A 21,705-nucleotide genomic window follows, 5' to 3' on the forward strand; every position below is an offset into this window, starting at 1 on the left:
CTCCCCCGGCCCTCCAGCAGGCAAGGGAAACGTTATGTGGCCCTCTCAGGAAAAAGTTTGGGGACCCCTGATCTAAACAGACACTTGGATGTATATGAACTTTATCTCCCCACACACACACACATGTAGGTGTTACATTTGGAAGTGCGTTGTGTGGCTTTCTCTCTCCACAGTGTGTTCTCACAGGTCTTAGTCCCGTTCAGACAGTTATCCATCACTTCTTCTTCTTCTTCTCAGGATTAATGACATTTTCCAACACGCAGCTGCCCTTTGCTCACCTGACGGCAGCCTTCAATCCTCCCTGACTTGGTTGGTTTTTCCATGCCTCACGCCATTTACATGCTATTAAAATGTCGTCTATATCTAGGTTAGCGTTAGGCGTGTAGCGGCCTGCCGGCGCCGCTCAGATCACTGCGGTCCAATCTGAACTTCAGACTCGGTCGAGTGTAAGTCAGTCGGCATTATTCTTTTGAGAAAGCACCGCGCATGTCGGCAGGAAGGCAGCGGCTCAGGAGTTTGTCAGCTTCACAAAAGAGGCCGACTGTTACCACCAGTTGTTGTTGTTGATTGCTGTGAGGAAGCAGTCGAGGCCAGAAGGACATAAATAAACTGTAAAAGGACTAGTTGAAAAGTAAACATCCCGCCTCGCGTCGTTGTTCAACGTGTTTTACGACAGTATTTCTAAGTGCAGATGTTGAGAGCAAATATTTATCCAATAAAGAAGTCACTATTGATTTTAATGGCCATCTGGGCAACATGTTCAGAAGCAGTTCTCTCTACTCATTCAGTTGCCAGCTGTCTGTTCTCATCCCCACATTTGAACAACTCTTCTCAGGGTTCGTACGCTCATGGAAAACCTGGAAAAGTCATGGAATTTTAAAATGGTCATTTCCAGGCCTGGAAAAGTCATGGAAAAAACTTAAATCATAAAAGTTTTGGAAAAGTCATGGAAATGTGTTATAATCACGTGTTCATTTACGCCGAGTTTAAAATAATTAATATGTTTTTTAAAGAAAGACGCTCAAAATATAAGCCGGCGTACGCTCTCAATACACACAATGTTCCACATTTTTCATGTTTTTACCGAGATTTCAGTTTGGTCCTTGAAATTTGGTTTAAAGTCCTGGAAAAATCATGGAAATCCATCGGTCAAAATGTGTAAGAACCCTGTCTTCTTCTCCTGGTTCCGTGATGTTGGCTCTGATATTTCCATGAGTCGTCAGTGTGTCTGATTCCACGTCAGCATCCCGTCTCTCTCTCCACGGCCTCCTGGAGAGAACTCAAACGTGTCTTTTGTCGGTATAACACTATTACAATGCCACCAATCATCCAAACGGAACACTTTAACACCGTAATTAACACAACTTGTCAAACAATGGAATATATATCTCTACAACGTGGTGCCAATATGATTTCCAGCTTTGTTGTCGTTGCTCCGGGGACTTCGTCAAACAAATCCGACGTGAAGGACGACCGCGTGCATCTTCAGACATCCGACATGCAGAACGATGCGACGCCGTGTGGGTCCTGACTGAAAGCCCCCCGTCACCGTGCTATAGATACGACTGTCGAGTGTGGGAACGCGATTGTAACCTTTGGTATTTAGGATTCTGAGTTTCTTCACACTTGCATAAACACACGCAGCCACAAAATTGTGCATTGTTGCATTGTGCCCACATGTTTCCCACCATTTGCTTTTCTCAGCCTGATTGTGTGTGTGTGTGTGTGTGTGTGTGTGTGTGTGTGTGTGTGTGTGTGTGTGTGTGTGTGTGTGTGTGTGTGTGTGTGTGTGTGTGTGTGTGTGTGTGTGTGTGTGTGTGTGTGTGTGTGTGTGTGTGTGTGTGTGTGTGTGTGTGTGTGTGTGTGTGTGTGTGTGTGTGTGTGTGTGTGTGTGTGTGTGTGTGTGTGTGTTATGCAGTCTCAGTCGGGCCTTGTGTTGAGTCTTTTACTGCCACCCACTGCTTTACAACTCTCAGCCTATAGTGTGTGTGTGTCCTGATAGCAGTTTTTAAAGCATCGCTCGTGTTGTGTCTGCACACATCTCAAGGCTTCTTAATCTGCTCCACCAGCTGATCCTCCACCTTTGAAGGCGATAGCGGTGGAGGTTCGGCGTGGCGGCGGTCTCTGGGAACAGTTCAGTGTGAAGCGCTCACGAGCAGCTTTGACTTTTTCCGACTCCGCGACGGAGAGAAATGCGACGAGGATTTCAACGTCGGCCTTTTCATCCTTGAAGCCGGCGTTTCCCAACATTCTGGCGTCTCGTGTCTTCTCACGAACGCTCGGCCGCCGCCGGAATGTGCGCCGCGTGGACGAAACGCAACGTTACATTGTTTTGGTTAAAAGAGGTAAACGAGGTCAAGAGGAACAAACGACAACAAAGCGTCTACCATGAAATCACTGAAGTGTGTTTTCATGCCAAACACGATGCAAAGCCCTGACTAGTCGCTGTTAACTAGGTCAGGGTTAGTCAGTTAACCTTTTGAAGAGTTACCGGCATACTTTGGTGATTTTCGGGATATCGTTGTCGATCTAAATCAGACACAATAAACAACGTTGGAAGGTTAATGGACAATCATAGAGATGCTCATCCAGAGAAATAATTTAGATTGACCCGGAGTTGGTGGTAACCATCGAATGACTTGTGTTCAGCTCTGAGGCGGTACTGAGTTTAAGGAAATGGTCGTCGTGTTTATAACCAGCTGCTGTGACCCCAACAACTGAGGAACATACCAAACTGGTAGTTGTGCGTACGAGGCAGGGTCAAAGGGTCAAAGGTCACCCCGCTCTGATTGCGCCCCTCCTGTCCTCTCTCGATGAGGACCTGGCCGTGACGCCCCCCTTCTCTCCCGTCTGCTCCCCCAGGGTTCGCCTTCCCGGACTGGGCCTACAAGCCCGAGTCGAGCCCGGGCTCCCGGCAGATCCAGCTGTGGCACTTCATCCTGGAGCTGCTGAGGAAAGAGGAGTACCACGACGTCATCGCCTGGCAGGGAGACTACGGCGAGTTCGTCATCAAGGACCCGGACGAGGTGGCCCGGCTCTGGGGGGCCCGCAAGTGCAAACCGCAGATGAACTACGACAAGCTCAGCCGAGCTCTCAGGTGAGAATGGAACAGAAGGACACTTTATTATTATATGTCACACATGTCAAGTGGGCTTTACACAGAAACCAAGCTTCACACTCAACCTTTCAAAGCCCGATTTAACAGAACCGCCGGCTCGGATCTGCCGACACTTGTTGATTTATTCACACCGACGGCGAAAACCGGCGTTTCTTGGGTTCTTGATTCCGTCTGGACCGGTGCCAATATCATCCTTCATATTGAGGTCCCATATTCTGGATCCCAGAGGAGTCGGATGATGGCAAACAGCCAGACGGCTCGATCTGGAATCACATGAACAAAGCCGGTGAACCATTTAGGAGAGAGTCTTAAATTAAATCAATGTCTTTTTAGTAAGATAACCGACTAGTGGGGGTTAAAGACATAAGTGTCTGTCCACACACACACAGGAATAAAATCAGCTGCTTTAAAATGATTCTCAGCTTTAAGCTGTTTGAATTAATCTTAGTATTTCTGCATTTTACACGGTGTAAAAGGTGTTTTTTAGTTGTTTTTTTCAACTGAATATTAGGAGGAGGAAAGTATTTATTGGTTCTTTTCAGCTTGAGAAAAACAACTATAACCTGGGAAAAGAAGCTCTAATCTCTATTATTCTATGTTCTACTCTTTGCTAAGGAACCACAGGTCACATTGTTTGGAGCGTTTTCAGGACACTCGATCTTCCAGGCGTCCGCTCTCGGTTGCCGAAACTGAAGAAATTGTTTCCATTTTTATTCGTCGCTTTCATTTTGAGCGATGAAGATCCTCCGCAGTCTCGGGGTCGGGTCGCGTCGGAGACTTTGCCGTTTAAAATCTCTCATTTCTCTGATAACGTGTCAGGTAAAAGAAAAACAAGAAGAGGATTGTGTTCAGTCGTGCACCTGAGCGTCGTGCTGGAGCTCGAGGGCGAAGGTCGATTTAGAAACGCACATGTGGGACGCTGAGGATCTTTATTTAGCTGCCAGTCTGTTCTCACACACACACACACACACACACTGCTAGTCATCGATGTCGCCTCCTGTTTTGTAGGTTGGTGTGGGTTATAGTTTGCCATGGTGATGACTAGTTGCAGTGCCTCATCACACACACACACACACACACCCACGTGTGCACACACACTGCTGACACCTCGGTGTATGTCAGCCCTCCTCCAGCCCATCTGTGTCTTGTTTGTTGTTTCAACCTTTTTTTGTCTCCGACTTCATGCGACGGCGTATTTAAAGACGCACGACTTTCTCTGGAACCATTTCCTAACACGAGTCGTTTTAACGCTTTGATTTAGCTGTGTTGTTTATTTGTTTACAGATAATCGTTGTTCCACAGGGAGAAGCTATGCAACAGGTGTGTGTGTGTGTGTGTGTGTAATCCAACACATCCTCGTGCGACGGTTGGTATGATACCCTATGTGTTTTCCTCCCGCCGTGCTCGTGAATTTACCCACTTGTTGCAGACGCTCTTTTCCAAATGAAGTTCTCAAGAACCCGGGTTAGGTTTTAGGCAACAAAACAACTGAGAAAAGATCTTCGATTGGGTTAGAATGACAACGGAAGTTCCGAGACACGTTGACTTTCACCCGGCGGCCTCCTGGGTAAAAGATGTCCGTTCGTTGGACCCGTCCATCCATCACACCTCCCGTCGCCCCGGTGTGTGAGATTCAGGGATAAAAGATTTGCGATATTCTCTTGGACGATTTGGGCTCGATACAAAAAACTCAATGACAGGGTTCTTACGGTCATGGAAAACCTGGAAATGTCATGGAATTTTAAAATTGTCATTTCCAGTCCTGGAAACGTCATGGAAAAAACTTAAATCAAAAAAGTTTTGGAAAAGTCATGGAAATTTGTTGTATTCACATGTTCATTTACGACGAGTTTGAAATAATGAATATGTTTTAGAAAGAAAGCGACCAAAATATTAGCCGGCATACGCTCTCATACTGGCGGCGCAATTTTCTTTTTTTTTCTCGCGCAAGTGAACGCACCTTAACTGGAAAGTTCGCTGGCCATAGCTCGGGAAGCAAATGTTTATTTATTTAATCAAAATATTGTCTCTTATTCATTTGTTTCATTTAATGTATACTCTATGCTTAGGAATTCACATTGTTTAAAAACTAAATGTGCTCACTTTTTCATGTATAAACCGAGACTTCAGTTTGGTCATGGAAATGTGGTTTAAAGTCATGGAAAAGTCCTGGAAATCCATTGGTCAACATGTGTAAGAACCCTGCAATAACCTAAACATTTCAACCGCAACGCTGTGATCACCTGAAACCATTCCGTGTCCCCTTCTCACCGCCGAGCCCGAACTCGACCGACTCCGCTCCGCCAGGCAGAAGAGGAGTTCTGGTTTGAGAAGCAGAGAATGGATCTGATACGAGCAGCCGGTGGAGTCACATGACTCTGAAGACGCTGAGGTCTGGTTTACTACGACGGGCCCGGTTTCATTATTGTCCGGGATGTGACCCATCTCTTCGATTTGTTAGGAATGTTGAATGAATACAAAACAATGGAGGTGAATGATTCTGTTCATCCGTATGCGGTGTTTAAACGCATCAGTCACAGTAAGATGATCAAAGATGTAGAGAAACCTGTCGCTGCTTCAAAAAGAATGGTTCCTCTTTGAATGAAGGCATCGTCGCCACCAGAACCAGAACCACGAGGCGGCTGCAGACGTATAGAACACATAGAGGGATGAAAAGTGTTGGATCAAAGTTCTTCATCCACAACATGTTGAGGGTAAACAGTCCGTTCGTAGCAGGAGAAGCTCCCTCTGGTCTCTTCTCTGGGTTCACATAAAACAGCTCCATGTGACCCAGCGGCGGGTCATCACTTCAGAGGTTCTGTTGGACGTGTTTGATGTCTTTCCATGTATTGATGTTTCTCCAGCGCGCTCACACAGGCCTTTTCTTTATTGTTAACACGCTCTCTAATATTTCCGTTGTTGTGATTGTTCCCCCGTCGGTGTGTGTTTCTCATCGTGGATTTGAGGGTTTGGCCCTTTTCTTCCTTTTCTTCAAACTTTTAGTGAGACTTTCCGTACATTCTTCATGTCAACTCTGTATTCCAGAAGGAAATAATGTTCCTCTTCTAAAGCCATTTGCCTCGGGATAGATAAAATAATATGTAGTAGTCATCTGTATCAAGAGGCCCTTCACTGCTTGAGTCATTGAGGAGCTGGTTGAGCTCCTGACACACACACACACACACACACACCAGGTTGTTGTACTGCCCTCCCCTCTGACGCAGTGGAGCAGGAGTCGGGCCCACGGCTTCATCTGTGTCATTGTTGTGGTTTTTATTCTTTCTATTAATTTGACTGCGAGTGTGACTGATTGTAGGAAACTAATGTCGTACTATACTATAAGAATCTTATCTTATTTACATCGTGGCCATTTCCTCGGGCGGGGATTTAACCTTTCCAAAGTTCCAGAGCGTTTAGAAAGTTTCCCCTTGAGCTGGTTCTCACACGGGGTTCAGATACTGGGTTCTGAGCGTGAACATTACTCCACCTCACACATGTCCTCTTTGATAAGGTTGTACATTTGTAACAATGCATCTTATTTGTGTGTCTCTATATGACGCCAACATGAGCCGGATGGCTTTATAAAGACTGAGTCACATGGAGACCGGCAGCAGACCTCTGAGCTCCTCCAGCTCCTCTGCAGATGAAGCACAATGCAGACGCTCCGCTTTACGAGGCATGAATGTGGTTCTGTCCCCGAGGCCGTCGTGAGTCACAGGGAGACGCTTCATCTCTGGGATGAGCTGTCGGCGGCTCGCCGTTCGCCCCCCTCCACGATGACTAATGGAGGAAGGTCACGACACTTCTGAGCGGCCGTCTCGCTTCCTTAAGGAATCGGGGAGATTTAGAATAGAAGCACGAGTTCACACTGCGAGCCGCTTGTTAGGCGACGTAATGATGAGCAGGTAGCGCTGTGCTTTCTGTCCTCCGACAGGTGTTGGTCTTATTATACCGTCTCCTCCTGTCTCCACGTGGAACACACTTCAACTAGAACGGGCACTCGGTAGAGCGCATACCTTCGCCGCAGCCACTTTTTTGGTACCTTTTCATGACCTTGACCTTTGACCCGATCGATCCCAAAATCTAATGAAATGGTCCCCGGATAATAACCAATCATCCCACCAAATGTCATGCGATTCGGTTTAATACTTTTTGAGTTATGTGAATAACACGCATACAAATAAATACACAGCGATCAAAACATAACCTTCCACATTCTCGAATGCGAAGGTAAAAACATTGACCCTAAACGTCTCGCTAGGGGAGATCTCAGGATTCAATATGATTTGATTCTTTGTGTCACAATTCAGAATATATTCTTAATTCAATACAAACATTTGCATGTTGCATTTAAATGCACTTTAAAACCATCGACTCCTTGTCTTGCATACCAGGGGGAGGAGGGACACATCAGGGTCAAATCCAACATGGCTGTCTATTGAAGGAGTGACTGAGGTTCACTCATCTCGTTCCCTTTGTTTCTTTTAATGTATTTTATTGTGTTTTATTCTTTCTCCTGTCCCAGTACCAGCATCTGTCGTTAAAAAGTAAAATCCCTCAAGAACAATCTCCACCTGCTTCCTTTCCCCTGGTGAGCACGTGAACATCGGTCCATCTGCTCTGCAGGCCGCAGACGTGGAACCTTGGAAGAAGTTTGGGGGAAATAAATCTCCCCGATCTTTATCGGTGAAACAAAACACGCCGATCACGTTCTGGCCAATCGGTTGCCTGTCTTGACGTTGGGATTTTCTCTGTATGGGGAACATCAGACTTTTTTTGTACGCACAGTATTAAACGCTTCGTCGTGTCGTACCTTAAAGAAACTCCTACGGATGGATTGGTGAAACATTTTGTGAACCCTGTATAGAAAAGACTTCATGCTGATGCTCTCGGGGGCTTATGTCCATCATATGGAGGCACACGGAGTGTCAGAACTTTATATATATAAAACTTCTAAGGAGAGCTCTCACACCTGGCCCATTAGAGATGGGACTCGGGTCTGTTTGCCTGGTTACTCTGGGCTGGAGTGACAGCTGTCAATCAAACCCTTGTGCCAAAAGCGCTGTATGGGCGCCTTGCTTTTGAGATGAAACATCTATATATTTATATTATATCTCGAGTCATTGCCCCACCAGAGGTGGTGGATGATGCTCCTTTACCCATTGAAACAAAAGCTCCATTTTAACGCGTGAGAAGCCTCTAATGGCTCTCAGTCTCTTTTCATCCATCTATGCCAGGGGTGTCCAAACTTTTTGCAATGAGGGCCAATTGTGATAAAGTCAAGATGCCCGAGCACCAATAGTTCATTTAAACATTTTTTTAAACCACAAAAGTTACATGAATATAGACTGTTGTAAAACAATGTATTTTAACTGTCACAATTACTTTTATTTTTTAAATGACAATGTAACCACATATAATAGAACCAAGTCTGCCTTTCATTCAGTCAGATAACAATGAAAACGCTGGATATAGAATACCTTACATTTCTATGAGTTACATAACGTTGCTTAATGAACATTTTAAACAGGAGTTATAAGTAATGCAAAGTGGTCTGTTATCGTTACACTTACAAACTAATTAATTTTGCCCTTATCTTTGACTAGATCTTTTCAGAAACACAATAGTTTGTCACATCTACAGGTTTTTCACTGTTAATGACATATGTTACCGTTCAACACACTTCACATTTAGCTTATTGTGGTTGCAATTAACCTGTTTTGCACTGAATACCTTTTCAAGATAATATCAATAAAGTGCAACCTGTGACAAATTAGACCAAATAAGATCAAGAATTTGGGCATAAAGAGTTTTACTGAGTGTTAGTTACACTGCATATATTTTCAAAATAACAAAAACGCGCAACCTTTGAAAAACAAAACAAGTGCAGATATGTTTGAGTCATCACGTTTTACTCTGTGTGATAAAATGGGCTTTCCACTTCACCTCTTTTTAAAACGGGGTTGCAGGCTTGATACGGCCACTCTCAATAATGCTCAATGTTGAGCTCTTGTTTTGAAGGGCAACAGCTGGAACGCTGAGAGGTAACACCTGGCAAGTCTCCAATAATCTAGTCTGTCGCGCATGCGCAGCGTAACCGGTTAACGCTGTAACGTACACATTTACACGAAAGTAGGCGACAGGCATTTCGCTCTTTATTTATTAATGATTTAGTTTTATGTCCGTGTAGTTTGTAATATGTGAAGTTCTCAGACAAGGTCTTGAAATAAAAGAATCAGCATTTCCCCTCGCGCCCCACCTCGTCTCTGCTCTAGCAGAGAGCTACTCTGAGACGACGTGTCTTCACCACCGTGGGAACGCAGAGGCGTCGGTTTGTTGTTCCCGCGACATATTGGACGCTCTCTGCCGGCTGGTTGGAGCGCGCTCACCTGTATGTGCGCACCTGTCTGTGCGCATGGGGGCGGAGCTCCGCCGGGATACCGAGAGCCAGGAGAAGTGTGAACGCCACCACGTAGAGACAGAAATGACATGCCGCTGTGTCGATACGATCAATAATATACGACCGTTTAGTTGAATAAAACAACCTGACATTACTTATGTTGTAATCTGGCGCTATAGAGAACATGTCAGTGGGGCGGACCCCCACCCTGTTCTCATGGTATGGGAAACACTCGTAATTCCCACCGCTCCTGAAAGCGGCGGCCCTCACTGTCAACTTTTCTCCTTTTTTGTGTGCCGTCGCCATGGCAAATAGGCTTCGAGAAGGGTTCACGCCACAGATGCAGAGCCAGATACATTAGAAAGGAGGAATTACGTCTTTCAAGTTTTTATGATTTATTTATTCTGACAGATCTGGCGGGCCACAAATAACACATTATATGACCGATGTCGCGGGCCGTATGAAATCTGACCGCGGGCCGGACTTTGGACACCCCTGATCTATGCAGAACTGTTCAGTCCAGTAATGGCCTCCCATTGGTCGAGAGCAGATTGGATGTCCCGTCAATGACGATGGAGACGACATGTCAGCACATGTGCTCCCCGCTCGCAGTTTACTCTGCTTTAGGAAAGACGAGTAGACCTCTGATTGAGCTGTGAGGTTGTGTTGATGAATGCTTCCTGGAGAAGAGACCAGGTGGGCACCGTGTGTACTCCTGGTAACCCCCTCTTGTCTGTGCTCCCCTCTCTAGATACTACTACAACAAGAGGATCCTCCACAAGACCAAAGGGAAGAGGTTCACCTACAAGTTCAACTTCAACAAGCTGGTGCTGGTCAACTACCCCTTCATCGACATGGGCTCCGGTACGGCCGCCGCCTGGTGTTGTGTCTAACCCGGTTCTGTCTGGTTCTGCCCTGATAACTCCTCCTGGGAACTAACAGCCAGGTTTATTTATGTTTTGGAGGAACAGAATGACACGCTGCACTTGAACGTGAGCTCAAGGGCAGACGCATTGTTGCTGTTCTTCAGCTGCTGATGCGTTTGAGGTCCTTGTGTTGAGATTGCAGAGCTTGACTTTTAGATTGAAGGGCCGCAATCAGAATAACTGCTGAACACAAGGGAGCCAACAGAACTTATAGAGACCAGAAAGCACCAGAAATAGTTTTTACTTTGTAAAGAAATAAAGGATTGTGTCTTTAGGAATTAAAACCAATCTTTTCATGAGTAGTTAGTGATGCTTAGAGCGAGTGTAAACGGGTCATAATAAATATATATATATATATATGCGTGTGTATATATATATATATGTATGTATATATTGGTCCTTCAAACTTCTGCATTTAATAAAGTTCCTCCCTACATTTACTTTTACGAGATTACAAGAGGACCTTTACATTCACCCAAAATATTTATTTTTACTGAACAGAGCCTGAACGCATCACAAGGTAATTGTTGGCGGTGCTGCCAACGTCACCGGCTACATTTAAACATGGATGGGTTGTTTATGATGTCGCATCATATCAGCAGTGAAGCATCCTTTATGTCCTCATTGCATATTTTACTGAATATCCAGCTCCACTCTCAGTAAAGTTTATTTATTTTCACTTATCACAGACAAAGTGCAGTACAGCAGTCAATTAACACAATGTGGCAACAACAGGGGCCAAAACATGTCAACGAGAGATGCACCGATCAGGTTTTTGGTGCCGATCACCGAAATCAGTATCTGCCGATCCGATAATACCAATCACCGATCACGGTGTCGATTGAAGCATTCTATTTATTGTGTAGCATTATTGCCTAGGACTATGAGGAAATACATATATAAAGCAACTCAAACATTAAAGAAATTACAGATTTCTTTAAACATTTAGGACTTTTACTATGAAAAATGTCCTAATTGATACATTAAAATTGATTGATTGCCAGTGATGGGGATTTCAGATATGTATGGAACACATCTGCATCATTCATTTCCTGGAACTCTTGGGGAAATCTATTTACAGGACTTTGTTTAACATACAAAAGTCTGACTTTTTTTTATAAACTCTTCCTTGGTCCAGTAAAAATGTTTTAATGTTCGCATAATTTAAGCTAAATCTCAGAAACGATCTCTAAAGATACAAAATCAGTTCATTGTTTACTTGTATATGTTAGTGTTTGATTTGTCGACATCTTATTTTGATAAACGGATGTTGTTTCACGTGGTTCTTTCCGCTAACGTTATCAAAACCCTCTTTGCTCCCGATGGAATGTGTTTAGCGTGAGCATCAGTCTCTAGGGGCAGACATGTGAGAGTCGGCTGAGTCGACCCAGAGATTCAACTCGGGGGACGGGGACGCCGCTCGGTGGTGAGGATCCCCTCGTTGACCTCTGACCTCTGCAGGGCGTATCGTCTCTGTTGCGGTGCGCGGCGATTGAAACGTCTGATAGTTCTCACAGATGTTACGTCATCTGATCGGCCGTTTTGAGAACGCCGGTCAAAACCGATAATGGGAATATCGGCCGATATGGATCTGCGCCGATCAGATCGGTGCATCCCTAATGTCAACGGTTAAAGAGCAAAGTACAAATACACTGACAGATGGTCAACACAATAAATATACAGAGCAGATAAAAGCCCAGAGCCGGTTCTGACTTTACAGAGATCCAACAGGATCTGGGACATTCCCACGTTTGTTGATGTAGTTTAACGGGGAGCAACCGGTTTACATGCTGGATAAATCTCAAGGAACAATGTTCATATACTGCATTTAACATGATGCAATCATTCAGAGACCCAGAAGTTGGCGTCACACTGGGAACCTCGACGCGCTCTCAAACACGAGCTCGATACCCCCGATATCCCGGGGCGCCTGAACACACCGCGGCGAGACCGGTGACCGCCTTTTTAAAGTTATGTACCGACGTGTTTTATATCGCAGATCAAGACGTGAAATGCCTTCCGCTCGTGTGGAACGCAGATCTTTTTCTTAGACATCTTACCAAAATAAAACCAACGGTTCAGAGTTGAGGGAACCAGAAATGCTGAAATCCTTTCCTGGTTTTAGGACTTCATATCTAGTTCACCCCAAGGAGCTCGATCAGAGACCTCCCTACAGACGGGCCATTATGGTGCAGTGTGTGCCACGTCCCAGATTATTCCTCCTCCTCCTCCTCCTCCTCCTCCTCTCCTCCCGTTCTGGTCCCGGCCACCCTGTGTAAACACGGCCCATATGGCAGCGTTGGATGGCGGCTGACATGAGTGCGGCACGAAGCTTCAATTACAGCCTCCGTGTGATGTGGCCCACACGCATGACATGTTGTGATATGACGGTTTGGTACGACGCATCGCACACACACACATGCCCACGTCAATCTGGACACACACACACACACACACATCATCGTCTGTGACACACATGCACTCAGCGGTACTGAAAAAGAAACCCATAGGAACCCAACCCCATGTTTGTGATGGCAGGTCGACTTTTCCAATATTTAGTTCTGGCACGTGTGCAGATGCCAAGAATTTATTGCTGTGCCACAGACTCCCTGGCAGGAGAGAGAGGAGGGTGGGGGGGGGGAAGGGACCTTGTGGCTTTGAGTGAGCCAGTGTTTTCTTTCAGTGTGCCTGGGACCCTCTGGGGGAACTAGTTTAGAGTTATGAGACACCCACTCTCACTAGTTTTCCCTTTCCTCCTCCGTCTTAAAGGGCCAGTACGCCTGCTTTCTTTTTCCACCGTCCTCTTAATTGATTTTTTTTCCATTCCATTATTGATTTGTAACGCATGGCCCCTCCCCCTCTCCTCCTCGCAGGCCGTGTCCCTCACAGCGCCCCCCCGGCGCCGACCGGCGGCAGCCACTTCCGCTTCCCGCCCTCCACGCCGTCGGACGTGCTCTCCTCCAGCGAGGAGCTGCGCAGCCCGGGCCTGTTCAGCAGCGTGGCCCGCCGCATGGCCCGCGGCTCCGTGAGCGACTGCAGCGACGGCACCTCCACCAACTCTGAGCTGGAGGAGGCCGTGGGCGCCGAGGAGCGCGGCGCGGGGCCCTACCGGGGCCTGCTGCCCCCCCGCCTGCCCCACGAGTCTCTCTTCAGGATCTACCCCAACCCGGGGCTGTCGCGCCACGGGCCCCGGGGCCACCCCGACTCGCTGTCTCCGTTCCCGGGGTCCCCGCTGCCCGGCCCCGGGGGCCTCCTGGCCCCGACTCTGTCCCCGGCCCTGTCGATGACGCCCACCCCGCACCTGCCCTACACCCCCTCCCCCTCCCTCTCCTCCCCCATGCTGGGCTCCCACTTCTCCTTCAACCCGGAGGACATGAAGCACTACCTGCAGGCCCACAACCAGTCGGTCTACAACTACCACCTCAGCCCGCGGGCCTTCCTCCACTACCCCAACATCATCATCCCTCAGCCGCACCGCCCCACCCTGGAGAAGCCGGCCGTCCATCACCTCCACCCGCCCCTGCCGCCGCTCTCTCATTCGCTCGGCGGCGGCGAGGAGCAGCATCCCTCGCCGTTCAAGTTCAAGCTGCAGCCGCCGCCGCTCGGCCGCAAGCAGAGGGAGTCCGAGAGCTCGCTGGCCTCCTCCTCCTGCTCCTCCTCCAGCCAGTCGGCGTCGTACACGGGGACCAGTCACATCGTGACCTCGGGGCCGCCCACGATTAAGGTGAGCCTGCTCACACACACACACACACACAGGAGGCCTCTCATACAGCTGGAGCGTGCCGATGAACATCTGGCCGCAGTCGCACACTCGATGTAACGCGTGTCCTCTGCAGGTGGAGCCTGTCTCCGACATTGAGTCTGAGGAAGAGGTGGAGGTGACGGACATCAGCGAGGAAGACGACCTCAACCAGAACGACCGCGACGACGAGAGAGACATCTTCTCCCCGACGGCTCACCACCACCAGCTCAACAACCACCACCGGGCCCACGGCCTCCCCGCCCCCCCGCACCCTGACGATGACGACGACGACGTCTTCAAGACCCCCGCCACCCCGACCATCGGTGGTAGCGGTGGTAGCGGCGGTGGCGGCAGTAGTGGTGGCGGTGGCGGTAGCGGTGGCGGTAGCGGCGGCGGCGGTGGCCTAGCCGTCCTCCCCCCGGTCCTCCTTAAGAGCGAGCCGGGCCAGGCGGCGCCCATCAGCCCCGGCGGCACGCTGTGCATCCCGCTCAAGCTGCGCTTCAAGCGCCGCTGGAGCGAGGACCAGAAGATGGAGGCGGGCGGCGAGCGGGACGAGGCGGAGGACAAGAAAGTGAGGGCCGAGGAGGAGCGGGAGGGGAGGAGAGAGGGCACGGGGGAGGTGGCAAATGGAGGAGGAGGAGGAGGAGGAGGAGGAGGAGGAATCTTGGGCTTGATGCTGCCGCCGCCGCCCACCCAGCGCAGAGCGAGCTCTGAGCTGCAGAGAGCCACCGCACAGCTGTCTCTGGAGAACACTGGCTGCTGAGCATCACACACACACACGCACACACACACACACACACACACACGCACACACACACGCACACACACACGCACACACACTCTACTTGGATACTAAACACACGACTCCGAGTCTACAGACCTAACAGTTTCAGACCATCATGCCTTGTAGCTTTTTGACAGCGCCGGTGACCGCCGTGGGTTTCGTGTGCCGGTACCTGAGCGGCGGTCATGTGACCTCGTCTCTGACCTCACGGCGCTCCAACAATGTTTCCCTGCTCGTGTTCCAGGTGCTCACAGTAGAGGAGAACAAGAGGGTGCCACCGCCTCTCAGGTTCTGTCCTTCTTTCCTCCTCCTCAGTGAGTTCTGACAGCGTCAGACACCAAGACCCGATAGAACCACGAGAACACAGAGTGGTGGGTTCTGATGAGCTGCAGACCCGTCACGCCCCCTAGGACACCAAGAGGGGACCGGCCTCCCCCTTGTTTCCACATGAGAACAATCAAATAACAAAATGACAAAGATTCTCACCCGAAAGTGGTCAGCCCTCCTCCTCCTCTTCTTCACATCATCACCCCTCCCCAATGACAGACGAGCAGATACTAACGTTACTACAACAACACTTTCAGCCCCGATGGAGATGACTGAAGTGGCCCTCGGTCCAAGATGGAGGCCAGTGAGGGGAGAAGAACAGCGACCTCTGACCTCTCAGACTGAAGAGCTCTGGGACACGGAGAGGCTGCATCCAGGTCTCTTCGACCTCCTCGTCCTCCTCCGCTCGTTCACGACACTGTACAAAGACATGACACGGGGGCGGAGTCTGGAGGACCTCTGGACCCGCCCCCCCCCCTCTCCTCCTGTCGAGGAAGCCGACTCGGTTCTGTGTGCGCTGGACCCGAAGCTGGAGGACACCGACCCAGCAGCTCACCGAGCGTCCTCTCTCCCTGTTGTTCCGGAAGCTCCCGGATCAGCAGATCTCCTCTGCATTCCCCTTGTTGTTGTTGTTTGTTGTTGTTTTTTTAAGACTGTATTATTACATGGGACAGTATTTTAGGGGCATTCTCAGTGATGACAGATAAGCAACGCTTGGAGCTGATTGGTTTATATGGGGGGGGGGGGGGGGTCGAGGTTAAACTCGGATGAACTTTCACTGAGATGTTAAAAAAAAAAAAAACTTGTATTTTCATGATGTTTTACTCAAAGTTAGAGGGGGGGGGGGGCGCTGCGCTCATTTTAACGAACAATTCCAAATAATATTGTGCCTTTAATAAGCCAACAAGAGTTTTATCACGTTACCCTCACCATGTTCTATCACACACACACACACACACACAGTACCGCCATGCCTTCTGGGTTTTTTTTTACAAAAGAGAGATACAGAATAATTAAATCTACACATATATTTTATTCAAATATATATATTGAATTCAAATATTATATTTCACTACGGTCATTTGATACAAATCAGGAACGTCCTATTTCTAACGGTGAGATGTGTGTGTGTTGTGCGTATCGGTGTCCTTCTTCTCCCGGCCGCCGGCATCAGAGTTTATATTTATATTCTCCACGCTCTAATTCTTCTCTTTTTTAAAAGCAGTGGTTGTGTATTCGGGGCGTGGCGAGCGAGTCTCCTGGGGTCACACGTGTGTGTTCTTTACATCGCCGGAGTAGCCGATGGGCGGGGTCTTACCACACACACACACACAGAGACAGACCGGGTGATTCTGATTGGTCGACAGCGGGTCTTTCCAGCTCTGCTCACCTCGTCTCACAGCGGGCGATACCAACAGACTTTGGGTCGAGTGCGAACTCTGGACTCGACACGCTTTGTGTGATCAGAGTGTGTACGGGCTGAACCCTACACACACACACACACACACACTGTCCTGGTTACACTGAGGCTTTACTGTGGCTAGAATAAAGGGAAACATGACATCACATGTGACTTCAGAAACCCCCACAGTCTTTCTGGAGTAGACGGCAAACCATAGAAACTACACACATAAACACACACAGAGACACTGACACACACACACACACACACACGGAGGAAATGGCGTCATAAAACCTCCCCATGGAGAGGGAGAAGGACTTCCCGACTCACATAGCTCTTTCTGCTTGGTGTGTGTGTGCGTGCACGTGTGGTTGCCATAGTTATGCCTTAATGCACACACACACACACACACACACAACTCATCCCCTCAGATGAAGTCTCAGTTTTGGGTTATTAAGTCCTTTTCTAGTCCAGGTTGTCCAAAATACACACGGTCTTGTGTGTGTTTTATTTTGAAACTATTTTCCTTCACCACACACACACACACAGCAAACGCTCGTACGTAAGTTTTAATTGGCTTGTTTTACGTGGTCAGTGGAGGTCACTAACAGCTCCATCGACTAATCAAGTTAACTTTCGGGACTTTGAAGGAGAGTCGAGTGTAGAGAAGAACATGAGCTGGTCTGTTACACACACACACACACGCCAGCATCACCGGTTTCTCGCCCCACGCCCGATTATTGTCGTTCTGTATTATTTGCTGCCGTATTCCTGTAACTCTTGTAATTCTCTTATTAACATGTTTATGATTATTCTGAGCCCTCCTGCCGTGGCCCCGCCCCTCTCGCTCCCTCCTGCTCGTGGCCCGCCCCTTTCTCTTCTTCATGTATTTCCTGTACGTCTTCGTTCCAGTCGTGCACTCTGTACCATGAACTTCGGCGCGTTTGGCGTCGGTGCATTTTATCATGTATTAATTTTATTTTATTTTGTGTTGATTTTATAACCACGTGAACCCGGACAGGAGGAGGTCACATGACCCCACGTGACACACGGCAGGGGAGAGGAGACGTTTCTATGTTGTACATATCTACTACTCTTCCCCTCTCGGTGGGTTCTGTAAGAAAAACAAGCTTTGTACTGTTTACCTTTGTATTATTTGACATGTGACCCCCCCCCCCTCCCTCTGTCCTCGTTGTCAGAGACCTTTTTCCAGTTCTGTTCCCATCATGGAGGATCCACCTGTACTGAGTTTCTCTTCTGTCTGTTCCTCTTCATTTGTAATTAAACAATAATCAGGGTTCATTAAAAAAAGGTTTAAAAAAACAAGCCGGTCGTAGTCTTCTTTCTTTCCGTTTACGTTCTTCTTTGTTTATGCGCTCACGTTCTGCACCCCGTACAATCTGTTTAAATACACATGTTGGGTTTTTGACTGATGCAATTATTTGATAATTTAAATTGCGTTGCCAATTTTAAGTTATCAACCCAGTGCAGCTAAACAAACACAGGACAAGTTGTAACCAGTTAGACGACTGGGAGAACTCCAGGGTCCTGGTCCTGGTCCGGGAGCTCGTGAGACGGCCGTCAGCTTCAGGTGGGAGAGATTCTGTCTTGTTGAACATTTTTCTATTTGTGTAGATAAGAACTGTTACGTTTTTTATATTTTGTTCACTTTTAATTGATATTCTTTCATATTTTTAACCAGATTTGTCTTCGGCGACACGCCAACTGGGGCTTTCCCTTCAGCCCAAATGGAAGTTTTAATTACCAGACAACAGCCGCCACAGACAGAAAATCATTTCCAGGCCCCATGTGGGTTTATTCTGCTTCATCTCATTGGATCCGACCCACTGATGGGATTTTTTTGTAAGGGTTGCAATTAAAACTTATGTTCCTTTTTAATAAAGTCAACTAATTGTTTGTTCTATAAAACGCGTCTGCAGTAGTGGAAGATTCCCCTCACAACCTCCCACACGCCTGTTTATGTATAATTATCACTGAAGCCTCCTTTGTATTTCTCCCTGGTGTCTGGCTGGAACGCTGGCTCCCCCTGCTGTCAGGTTCTAGTAGTACACCTACCTCCTGCTCTGGGAAACTCTCGCGAGACTTGTGAGGAAATCTTGGGATAGCGTTTTAAAATCCGTGAAACCACAATGTCTCGATAATTGAGTGTTTGACTGAAGTTTATTGACATACAAATGAAACGGTCATTATGTGTAGAGGAATGAAGAGGCTGAGAGGAGAACAGGGAACACGGAGGAACCAGAGAGACTGGAGGCTTCAGGACTAGAGGCCTCATTCCTTTGAATGTTTCTGAAGCTGAGACCACTGGAAACACAATGTGTGCTTCATGCTGACAACAACATTGAGACGACAACTGCTTCTACTACCACAACCACTACTACTACTATACTACTACAACCACTACTACGACTACTACAACAACAACCACTACTACTACAACCACTACTACTACTACAACAACAATCACTACTACTACCACTACTACTATTACTGCAACAACAACAACCACTACTACTACTACTACACTACAACAACAACCACTACGACTATTACTGCAACAACTACTACCACTACTACTATTACTGCAACAACAACAACCACTACTACTACTACAACCACTACTACTACAACTACTACCACTACTACTATTACTGCAACAACAACAACCACTACTACTATTACTGCAACAACAACAACTACTACTACTATTACTACACTACTACAACTACTACCACTACTACTATTACTGCAACAACAACAACCACTACTACTATTACTGCAACAACAACAACAACCACTACTACTATTACTGCAACAACAACAACCACTACTACTACTACTACACTACTACTACAACAACAACCACTACTACTATTACTACAACAACAACAACAACCACTACTACTATTACAACAACAACCACTACTACTACAACACTACAACAACAACCACTACTACTACTACACTACTACTACAACAACAACCACTACTACTACAACAACAACCACTACTACTACTACACTACTACTACAACAACAACCACTACTACGACTACTATTACTGCAACAACAACCACTACTACTATTACTACTACAACCCCCCCCACCTCACCTCTACACTTTCTTTACCTTCACAGTCTTGCTGTGTTCTCAAAGTCCTGTTAATCATTCCAGAGCTTGTTTCATGTCGTCCCCCCCCCCCCCCCGTCCCCCCCTCGCAATCTGATTTGAAGCATTCACCGGCAGCTGATCTCAGCAGGGGGGCGGGTCCTATTAATGGGCGGCTGATTGACGGGCTGTTTGGCCTCCAGCCAGGAGGATTGTGGTCTGGCTGTGTGACGGGGTCAGAGGTCGCGGTCCGGAGAGGCCGAGACAGAAACCAGACCCGTCAGAAGGCCAGTCATCATGCCCGGCTGCTCCTGCTGGTCACCAGCAGCAGGTACCGGCGAGCGGACCGCCTACACTCAGACATGATCAATACATCAGCTGTCATGAAGTCATATGTGGGATTATGAGTGTAGAGGGGGGGGGGATAAATACAAATTCATGTTGAATTTATTTGTTTCAAGTTTTAATGATGAACTAATTAGCATAATTGTTCATTTTTAAGCCATTGATGTCTGTGTTTATGCTTTATTTATTCTTAAATGTCCTATTTTAAATGAGAAATGTTTTAATGTTTTTAGACATGTTTTCACTGTTTCACTTCATCTCGTAGATTTTTTACAATGACAACGAACATCGTTCTTTAATCTGGGATTATAAACATAATTAATTTACTGAATACTTGTTCTGCTAAACTTTAATAATATTGAAGCTTTTATGACATCGTTTCCTTTCCATGTTTTACTTGGAGTTGATTTCCCTCATTGATCACAGCTGTGAGGACTCACTCATGAAGAACAGGCAGTCATCAGTCAGTCAGTCAGTTAGTTGGTTAATTAGTTAGTTAGTTAGTCATCGTCAGTTAGTTGGTTAATTAGTTAGTTAGTTAGTCATCAGTCAGTTAGTTAGTCAGTTAGTCATCAGTTAGTTAGTCAGTTAGTTAGTTAATTAGTTAGTTAGTTAGTTAGTTAGTCATCAGTCATCATTCAGCAGCCTGTGAGTGTATTCCTGGAGGTGGGTGGCGTCGTCCTCTCTAATCATCAACATGCAGCAGCGTCGTCGTGGAGACGCTCCGTGGTCAACATGTCTCCTCCATCAGCTCCACCCTGAGGACCAGGAACACCAGCAGGTCATCTCATATGGAATCATCTGCTGCTTTGCGGGCGCTGCTCCTGATTGGACGATGTTGAGAGAACATAAGTCTCTGCGTCCTCATCACTCACTTTACAGAATTCACACTATGATTAAAACGATTCTTCTGGTGACCAAATGTATCGTCATCATAAAACCTGAAGTTAACTACATTATTTACGAGGTGGAAATGAGCTGTGAATTTAAATCTGAGTGAAGCTGACGTACGCATGTGTCCAATATATCAATATTGACTTGATTATAGATCAAGATGATCGGTTTACAGGTCAGAGCAGTTCAGTTTGAGGACACAGCGCCATCTAGTGGGCAACAGAGACGGTTGCAGATATAGAAGATTGAATGAAACTGGAGAACTCTTTTTAGAAATACTCTATATCAGCGGTTCCCAAACTCAAGAATGCCGCGGCCCAACTCTAAAATCCTATCTCATAAAATTTGAATATTTCCTCAGACCAAGTAAAAAAAAAGATTTATAACAGCAAAACAAAATCAAACATTTGAAAATGTGTTTCCAGGTGTTTCGAGTTAATTAGACGATTCAAGTGATTTGTTTAATACCCTACTAGTATACTTTTTCATGATATTCTAATATTTAGAGATAGGATATTTGAGTTTTCTTAAGCTGTAAGCCATAATCAGCAATATTAAAAGAATAAAAGGCTTGCAATATTTCAGTTGATTTTTAATGAATCCAGAATGCATGACATTTTTGTTTTTTTAATTGCATTA

The 21,705-nt window shown here is 46.9% G+C and overlaps 1 protein-coding gene across 1 annotated transcript in view; it reads left to right on the plus strand.

The window, feature by feature from the left end:
- The window catches only part of erf (Ets2 repressor factor), a 43,557-nt gene extending 25,532 nt beyond the window's left edge, over positions 1 to 18,025 (plus strand). Inside the window, exons 2-5 of the mRNA XM_056415693.1 lie at positions 2,863 to 3,097; positions 10,270 to 10,382; positions 13,318 to 14,168; positions 14,281 to 18,025. Coding sequence (XP_056271668.1) covers positions 2,863 to 3,097; positions 10,270 to 10,382; positions 13,318 to 14,168; positions 14,281 to 14,949 — 1,868 coding nt within the window. The 3' untranslated portion in view covers positions 14,950 to 18,025. The remainder of the gene's footprint in view (positions 1 to 2,862; positions 3,098 to 10,269; positions 10,383 to 13,317; positions 14,169 to 14,280) is intronic.
- The last annotated feature ends 3,680 nt before the right edge of the window (positions 18,026 to 21,705 follow it).

The sequence above is a fragment of the Pseudoliparis swirei genome, chromosome 1, assembly GCF_029220125.1.
Source record: "Pseudoliparis swirei isolate HS2019 ecotype Mariana Trench chromosome 1, NWPU_hadal_v1, whole genome shotgun sequence".
Taxonomy (NCBI): domain Eukaryota; kingdom Metazoa; phylum Chordata; class Actinopteri; order Perciformes; family Liparidae; genus Pseudoliparis; species Pseudoliparis swirei.